Source organism: Cornus florida, unplaced genomic scaffold (genome assembly GCF_030987335.1).
Source record: "Cornus florida cultivar Cherokee Brave unplaced genomic scaffold, ASM3098733v1 CherokeeBrave_3.0.0_Hap2_Chr02, whole genome shotgun sequence".
Classification (NCBI taxonomy): Eukaryota; Viridiplantae; Streptophyta; class Magnoliopsida; order Cornales; family Cornaceae; genus Cornus; species Cornus florida.
In genome coordinates, this window is record NW_026775572.1 from 33285358 (window position 1) to 33295380 (window position 10023).

The following is a 10023-nucleotide window of genomic DNA, read 5'->3' on the forward strand; positions in this document are numbered from 1 at the left end:
TCCTACTCCCATTTCGATATAAGAAAGGACTAAAACCTCCAGTGATATCCAAGTATCAATTTTCCACCTTACTAACAGATGATACTCTTGGAGACAGTTATGGACATGTCCCTACCGTACCGCACCAAAACTAACATTGTATGTCGGGATGCAAACCATAACCAGTTGACTGCACCGTAAAATTTATGAATTTTACAACTCAGTCACTCCGACCTTCCTAGAAGCAGAAAGATAACTACCAATCTTCCTTCAGTACCTTAAACTCATCTGAGTAAGGTACTACCTCCTGTGGGGTCAGCTCAAATATTCTAAGTTAACCACTTATATTTCCCTGGTAACAGCAGGTGTTATAATTTCCATATGTTAAAATGCAACGGATTGCGCAAAAATCACCGAAGGTTCAATCACCATATCGGGTGATAAGATCATCCTCCTTCCTATTACTTCCACTAGACGTAACTTAATGCAAAGTGTGAATCACCACAGCAATCCATTTAAGCCGTCTCATGATCCGTGCTATTCGTAGGAACTGATATCTTACTAGTTCCAAAATTAAACGAAATGAAGCTGATTTAATTGTATCAGGCAACCAATATCCCGACCAAGATCCTGACCCTTGTGCAAAACTAGCAATCTCTCATCTAGATCCGTGGAAACTACTCTGTCAGTCCCGCTCCAGCATGAGAAGTGGCTGCAAGGATCAAATGATCTCTGACGGTCCATCTAGATGAACGACCATATCATTAGTCCGGTAACACCAGCTTCCATATTTAAATGTTTCGTCTCACCTTCAAGTCTTTGACATCCTACTTCTCTAACTCAAGTAAGTATCTGTTAAACTTCCTGTCTAACTTCAAATGCATATGAAATCTTTCCATTCCCAACCCGTCAACAATTTTCGAGCAACAACTATTTGTTGTGAACTGTGACCTAAAAAAAAATTCCATATTATTTGTGCAAATGAAGTGACTTGCTTCCCCATGATATGCAACCCCAGTAACTTCTCCTAACGACATGCCCTCATGAATCAAATTCTAAATGAAGGATAAACTGATGAATAGTTAATCTGTATCCTATCCTCAGTCGGTGTCGTTCCAATAAGTACTTAACCCAGTACAAAATCCTCCTGCTGACTTGGGAACACCTGTCTAAAATTTTCTGAGAAAAATTCAGCCAAGTCAGTTTCTCCGATAAACTATCATGACGTTACAGTTTATCAAATGAATCTATATCATTTGACTCGAACTGTTGGTTTGCTTATCCCATCCTGAAAACGTACTATAACTACGCATATCTAAGTTCACCAAATTGGCTAAGGGTAGGTATACTACCAAATCCTTGGACCCCATGCCCAAAATCCTAGCGTAATTAATGTTATTCCTCCAAACGGTAGTTGATTGATCACTCACTTGTGCCCCCAATTAAACCGTATTCCCAATCCTGACTAATTAACAAAAATGAAACACCTAAAGCACAAACAATAAAACACAATAAAAAAAATCTATGTAAAATAACGTTCCTCCTAGCAAAGAAAGTCTCTTTTAGAAATCAACTTTACCTGATTGGTTCACAATCTCCACTCTACAATTTCGGAGGTAATCATCCAACCTCGAAACATAGCTCAAAATAAACTCCATTTGTCTCAGCAAATGCCAAAGGCTTAACCTTCATCCTCCTTATACACGGAATGCAAACCTTCTAATGTAACTTTAAGAAAGCAACTTAAACTGTCCCAACCTAATCCCTATACTTCCCGAAACGTTATATAAAATCATTGCCTTATTCCGAAAAGAACTCTATCCAATTCCTGAACCCCTAAAGAGTTTCTTTACCTACCTCTTTGAAAGGTAACACGAAAGGTTAACTATCCACCTCAACTCTATGAGTATCGTTCACTATACTATTAGCGAACAAGATCACTTTCACGTGATCCTTGATTTTCAACATTTAATACCCTCTTTCTTGGGTTTGTTGAAATCTCCTCCACTAGAATCCTCTTTGGACTCCTATTCCTCGGTTGTCTCCTTTATGAGAAAAACTAAAATCGTGTTAGTCCCTTTATACGGGGACCTAAAACACACTCCTACATCCTTCATTGGCTTATACTTCTAAAAGTAGTGCCAACCGGAAAAAAACCTTAAATCCCAAGTTCTGCTTCTGATAGAGAACTCGATAACGTACTCCTCTACTCCTTCGGTCTGATTTGCTGTTGCTGCAGACCCCATCCTCCTTCTAGTGTCAACCATTCCATAATTATGGAATATAATTGACATCAGGAGCTTCTCCTAATGAACCGTAAAAGAGTACAACGAATAATAATATGGCTCTAAGTTTTTAAGAGACGCAACGCGGAAGACTTCTAACAAAAAACACTCCTAACGACACTAGAACCTAGAGTGCTCTGATACTAACTGTGATACCCCTCGTTTCTAGAGACACGGGTGATCAAGTCCGAGCACAGATCCGAGGGATACCAAACAATCAATATGTAACCAAGTAAGAATAAAACTGAATTAAGAATAAAATAATGATGCGCTGAAAGAAACTAAAATGAAAATCCTCGAACCTTAAATAATAAATTAATAACATTTAAATCCGTCAAATCTGTACAACTCGGGAATCCATCTAGTGGACCCCTAATAATTCCAACTGGTAAAACATTTACAGAATCAAAATCCAAAACCAAAATAAGAAAGAATATCCTATGTAGTCGGAAGAGTGAGTGACTGTATCTGCATCACCATGATCAAACCCTAAGCCTGGTACTCACGAACACCTGAAAAATAGGAGTGGGTCAGGCCCACATGCAAGTTCCAATCTACTACAATCCGTACATAAACCCGATACGCAGATACATCCTAGATAGCTCGGCAATATCTACAATAGTCTATATATATATATACACACTATAGGATGCTCACTAGCCTATAACATAGTTCAGCCTGAGTAGAAGGTGACCTATAAAACACGTTTTTCAGCGGCCAAGTACCTAGACCTACCAGGGAACATTTGCTATATCTAGCTACTCAACCTTTGCAATATACGCACCCTAACCGTGATCAGGAGACTCAAGCTCATATCACGGTACCATAAATATATATATAAATTCCTTCCTAAATCCAGAAAGATAAAACAAACAACCGTTATGTCGTTCAACTGTTTTAGTTGACAAGACATGTATCTATGTAGGAGTTAACTATTTTAGTTAATCTATTCCGTATGTATGAAGGGGTAGGACTTAGCTGTTTGATCTAATCCACCCCTAATATGTCACCGTCCCATGCCGGTGCATATAATGCAAATGATCCTTGAATGATGCAACATTTTAAGCAGTTCATCAAATCATATCCACGTAATCTAAATAGTTGATATACATAATTTAAACAGTTCATCAACTAGCAATCCAGAATCCATCCACGTAACTAATCAAGACAAGGTTTAATAGTTCACCAAGTTAAAATCCAACATCCATTTATATAATTGATAGAAAATATATATATAGTTATTTCTTCAATTAATTCCCAGCCAACATCCAATTAAATTAACAGAACCCAAATATTAGTTCAGAAATTTAAGTCCAAACTATAACCCAAGTAATTGTAAAATAGTGCTTAATATCACAGCAATTACTATCCAAGCTCAAATCTATATATCGCTGAAAAAGAATTTGTATTTCATTAATTAATATCCAAGGTATGCATAGATCAACCATGATATATAAATGATCCTAGCATGCTACTATAATAAAATTTATAAAGATATATATACTCCGTTAAACTGCTGAAATTAAACTGGGCAATTAAACCCATTCCTTCCATTAACAGGCTGCACCGTTGGACTTTCCTACGGTTAAATCCATGAATATAAAAACATTAATTTATCAAGTGTGGCTCCAATATAGCCCAATATCATGTTTAAAGTCCATGCTACCATCCGTTAAAATTTTAAAACAAGACTTAGCAACTTAGTCCTTCCGATCCATTAGCAGCGTACAAAGTCGCTTATTTTTACACTGTTTATTCCATTTGCCCTATGAACCAAATCATACACTTAGATGGTTTAACATCCCTTGAAATTACTTTTAGAATTTTCATTCCAGTCCCTGAAACCATTTAAAATCCCAAACATGGCCCAAAAGTGCCCAGACAAATTCCAGAACGCACCCAAACAAGACCCAACCAAAGGAGCCTGTTCTAAAAATCAAGAGCAGGCTCTTTTTACCTTAGAGCCGGCTCCCTAACCCCTTGGAGCCGGCTCTATAAAGGGGGGAGCCGGCTCCCACCTTCTAGAGCCGCCTCTCTCCTCCTTTGAGCCTTCTCCTCTGCTCTAACTTCTTTTCTGCTTCGTCCGGTTACCTTCTGTGTTTCCGGCGACGTCCAATATCCTATTCCAGACTTCTTAAGATTATTAGAGGTCAATTAAAGTTCTTAAACCCTTAGAGACTCCTCTTATTCCAGTGTGAACCGATTGACAAAGAACTTAAACTACACACAACAGTTTATGCAAGAAAAACTAAATTCAGTTTAACTAAGCATACGAACAGTTTAAAGTCTGAAACATATATCAACAATTCATTTTAAAGTTTTCAGTGTTAAATTGTAGTCCAAACCATCCTAAGAAACTCCTTACGAATAAATTTACAGAAGTTTAAAACCATACTCAACACAGTTTTATGCAAGAACCAAATTTCAGTGATTTAAACCATAAACTGATTACAGTCTGATACATTATGCGTCAATCATGAATTTTTTTAAAAGTTTAATTAGTCCCTGGAGACTATAAAGAATGCACATAACACAAGTTTACAGGAAGGAGAGAAGGAAACTTGCCTTTAGGTTTCGGTTCGAAACCTTTCAACGCCGTTGCTAAATTCTCCAAGACTGTTCCCTCCTCTCATCACAGTTCTCTACCTTTGTTATGTCTTGGTTCAACTCACGCACAATCCCCTTAATTCACCTCTCAAGACCCTCACTGTGTATCTCTCTTCACATTCCAGAGCCTCTGTTTTTTCCTTTTTAAGATATTACGAGAATAGGGTTGCAGACATATAAGAATATATATATATATATATATATATATATATATATATATATATATATATATATATTGCCGTCCCTAATCCTAAGTCTGCTTATAACTTTATATATATATAGCCTTCTATGAAACCCTAATCCTAGATCCAGCCTAATGATATGTCGGCTACTATATGAAATAAAACCCTAACCCTAAACTATAAATACAACACACATAATTTTATAAGCTACCAAAAATTAAATTAAAACAATAATCAAATATTTAAATTAACCAAAAATTAAATTAAAACAATTACAATCAATTTAAACAAACACAATTACCAATTAAGCAAATAAAACAATTAAGCTAAACAAATAACAAATAAGTCCAATTATTAAAAAAAAAAAAAAAAAATGAAATACAAATCAAAATTGAAAATTAAATTCCCATTCCCATTTTATCCTTTTGAAAACTAGGGGTATTACAATCGCCTTAGCGATTACTTACTCAAAGAAGGGTATGTGAACAGTCATATTTGTCCATGCATTTTTATTAACAAATCAGAATCTGGTTTTGTTATTATTACAGTATATGTTGATGATCTGAATCTTGTGGGAACATTAGACGAGATCGAAAAGACAGCCACTTATTTAAAGAAAGAATTCAAAATGAAAGATCTCGGAAAGACAAAATTCTGGCTTGGGTTGTAGGTTGAATATTTTTCGAGCGATATTCTCATCCATCAATTAACATATACAAAAAAGATTCTGAGACGTTTTCATATGGATAAAGCCTATCCATTACACTCTCCCATGATTGTCCGATCACTTGACATCAAGAAAGATCATTTTCGTCCCCGAGAAGACGATGAAGAACTCCTTGGTCCTGAAGTGCTCTATCTCAGTGCGATTGGTGCTCTTTTGTATCTTACAAATTGCATAAGACCTGACATAATTTTTTCAGTCAATTTATTAACACGATACAGTTCTGCACTAACTCGCAGACATTGGAATGGAATCAAACACATATTGCGATATCTTCGTGGCACAACTGATATGGGCTTGTTTTATTCGAAGGCACCAAATTCTCCATTAGTTGTATATGCAGATGCCGGCTATCTTTCTGACCCACATAAAGCTTATTCACAAACAGGATATGTGTTTACCTGTGGCGGCATTGTTATATCATGGCGATCAATGAAACAGACAATGATTGCAACTTCTTCAAATCATTCTGAGATACTCGCAATTCATGAGGCAAGTAGGGAATGCATTTGGTTAAGATCAATGATCCAACATATTCGAACAACATGTGGTCTCTCATCAACAAAAGATAGCCCAACAGTATTATATGAAGATAATGCGGCATGCATTGCACAGATGAAAGAAGGGTATATTAAAAGTGACAGGACCAAGCACATCTTACCAAAATTTTTTTTATGCAATGAACTCTAGAAAAAAGGGCAATATTAATATTTAGAAGGTACGTTCATGTGAAAATCTAGCAAATCTATTGACTAAAACGCTTCCAACTACAACATTCAAGAAGCTGGTGCACAACATTGGAATGCGTCAACTAAAGGATCTTCAAGGTTGATCTAATGAGGGGGAGCAATTGATCGAAGAGTAATTGGTATACTGTACTCTTTTTCCTTCGTCCAGGTTTTGTCTCACTGAGTTTTTCTGGCAAGATTTTAATGAGGCAGTTTTAATCTATGCAATACCATTTTCAAATACATAAGAATACTGTACTCTTTTTTCTTCGCTAGGGTTTTGTCCCATTGGATTTTTCTTAGCAAGGTTTTAACGAGGCATATTCTTAATGTAATTTTGTGAACCCCAAGGGAGAGTGTTATGTATATATCCAATAAATGAGTGGGGTCCACAATGTATATTGTCATCCATGACATCAAGATTTTAGTTTTACAAAGGAAGATTGCATTTAGTGGCTTCTTTGGAAAGCTTACCTGGACGCCTATATAAGGCCATGCATATATAATGCTTTTATGAATGAAAAAACAAAAGCTGTACATACAGCTTCTCCCTCTGTTCGTCCTCTCTCTCCCTTCCTTCTCTCTCTCACTCTAAAACTTTGTCCTAATTTCCTTATATTATTACTCCTCTATATATATATACACATATATTTATTATATGGAAGTTGTTGTTGTTATTGTTGTTTTCTTTTTTTTCTTTTCTTTTCTTTTTTTTTTTTTTTTTTTTTTTTTCTGGTATTTTGAATATATATATATATATATATTAGTTTATTGTGTTCAAGCCAGCCCCCTCTGAATTTTTTTCTGCGTCCGAGTGTGATATTTGTTTGACTGTTGAAGGTCATTTATATATATATATCGATGTCATGCTCCGAATTGCTGGTTCAAAATTTGCCTACTGAAGTTGACACATGTTCCTTGACTTATAAGTGCATGTGGAATGCCAACTCTTATCCCGTTCCATTTTGGATTGTGCAGACTATAACATATAACTACACCAACACATAAACAAACCGCCGTAACTTTTTTTTTTTTTGGTAACTAAAACAGACTATAAATTATAAGTACACAAACATATACTTTCTTTGGCCCCAATAATTTACATGAACATATACTTCATCTTCTCCTGGAACCCTAATTTATGCCAATACAACACATATTTTTCACTACTATGCCATTTTGTCTCCCCCAAGGGTATTTTGATAATTTGAACTACACTGTTACATTTTTTTTTTTTTTTTCTTTCCTGGCAAAAATAAAGAACATAATTTTACCAAAAAAAATCATTAAAATATCTAACAAAACACAGTCCGAGTTTTACCCGATTTGTGTGGGGTGTCGTCTTGCACGGGTCCAGTTAATTAGTTGGGACAAAGCCCACGATACCACGGTTATCGAGAAAAAAAAAAAAAAAAAAGCAAAAAAAAAAAAAAACAAAACATTATTGGGGAGATTAAAAAATCTCACCACAAATGAGAGCATCAGACAACCCAGGATGAGCCAAGGATATTCCATCTCCTCTTCCCCATGATGACAAAGGTGGAATGCTCTGTTCATTGGTGAAGAAATTAGCAGGATCAACCATTGTCTTCACATGTACCAGTCTCTCGAAGTTACTCTTGAAATAATTCACACCCCAAATGCTTGCTTGTGTGTTGCCTTTATCATCCACACCTATGTCAAAATCTCTGAAGTTGAAAAATGCACTTCTTGGAGACTTGGTAACAAATGGAGTCATATAACTGTAAAGCCTTCTGATCCAACTCATATGCCTTTCACATGCTTCTGTCCCTTTTTCAAACCAAACCACTGCATAATGAATGTTGTATATATTCCCAGCTCTATGAGGGAAAGGTGTTTTGGATTCCGAAATCTCACTCATCCTTCCACCATAAGGACTCAACGTCATCTCAGCCATATTCTCGTCTTCTTCATGAAACCTCTCCCATATGCCTTCTAGTCCATTCTCTGAAATCGGTTCCTCCACAAAATCTGACTTCCCTTTGAAATAGGATTTCCCGCCAAGCTGACTCCTGTCCAACAAAACATCAATGGAGTCTCGACTAGAGTAGCCTGCAAAGTAAAGGGTCGATTCGATCCAGCTCATTTCAATACAATCTTCTTTCAACATACCCAATTCAGGAAAGCTCCTTTGCATCAATGGAAGGAGTGTATCAACTCCACCAAGGTACAGGGACGCGAACGAAGCTCGTATCGTTCTTCCACCATCTTGAGCACTAGACTTCACACTTCTTATGAAGACTCTCATGAATAAGTCATCATCAACTTTGTCCGCAATGTATTGCCACCTGTGGACAAGATTGGTTGCATTTTGTTCCAAGGTCCTGCTGACAGTGAAAACTGTCACAGTGGATGGAACAGCAACCAAATTTATCTTCCATGCAAGAATGATTCCAAAACTAGCACCCCCACCTCCTCGGATAGCCCAAAAGAGGTCTTCCCCCATAGATTCTCTATCAAGAATTCTACCATTAACATCGATTATTAGAGCATCAATGACATTATCTGCAGCAAGGCCGTGTTTACGCGACAGCGTGCTATCCCCTCCCCCACTGATGTGTCCACCAACACCAACCCAGGGGCAAACACCTGCCGGAAAAGCAAGAGTTCTGCTCTTCTGAGCAATGTTGTGGTAGACTTCACCTAGGGTTGCACCGGCTTGAACCCACGCAGTGCTACTTTCAGTGTCAATAGTGATTTTTCGAAGGTTTATGAGATCAACCAGGAAAAATGGGACTTCCGAGACATGAGATAGGCCCTCGTAGTCATGTCCTCCGCTTCGGACTCTCATCTGTATGCCATATTTTTTTGAACAATAGATGGCTGTTTGAATGTGAGACTCATTGAAAGGTGTGACAATCGCCACTGGTTTTGGGGTACTTGGTGATATGAATCTTAGGTTAGGTTTGGAGAAATCTAATATGGATAGATAGGAAGAGTTGTTTTGGGTGTGAATGACTTTGGAGATTGATGTGGAATTTTGAGAATGAAGAGAGAGGCATTGAAGAAAATCTTCCTGGCTATGAGCAGAAACTACCCATGAAATTGAGAAAACAATATAAAAAAGCGAAAACAACGAAGCTCTTGGTGGCTTCGTCATCACTTCTTTGATGATATACATTTTGTGTATAAGAAGAATTATTAATTGGTCTGCTATTTATAACCCTCCGGCAAACAATAGATTTTAATCATGTGATACATCTAGTTTTATTTTCTTATTTCTTTTAGTATTATTACTCCTTTCATCCCAAAAATCTTGGGTATGTTAGGTTTTAATATATATATATATTTTTCAAAATTTGTGCACTTGTATAATAAAGTAAATGTCAAAAGGATAATTTAGGAATGATATAAAAGGTAGTATATCCAATTTAGAAATAGTCTAAAAATAAAAAATAAAAAATAAAAAATAAAAAATAAAAAAAATGGAAAAATATTTTAGACAAAATTAAGTATTCCAAATTTCAAGTTAAGATAATTATTCAAGTTTCAAGGTT

The 10023-nt window shown here is 36.4% G+C and overlaps 1 protein-coding gene across 1 annotated transcript; it reads right to left on the reverse strand.

Annotated features, from left to right (window-relative positions):
- Positions 1-7534: 7534 nt before the first annotated feature.
- LOC132286416 (tetrahydroberberine oxidase-like) lies at positions 7535-9626 on the reverse strand. Its single transcript, XM_059788748.1, has one exon. It carries the CDS (start codon positions 9624-9626, stop codon positions 7959-7961), a length of 1668 nt encoding a protein of 555 aa, XP_059644731.1. The 3' UTR covers positions 7535-7958.
- Positions 9627-10023: the final 397 nt, after the last annotated feature.

Excerpts from the sequence above, each read along its gene's own strand:
- LOC132286416 (XM_059788748.1), bottom strand. The coding sequence starts at position 9,626 with ATGACGAAGCCACCAAGAGCTTCGTTGTTTTCGCTTTTTTATATTGTT.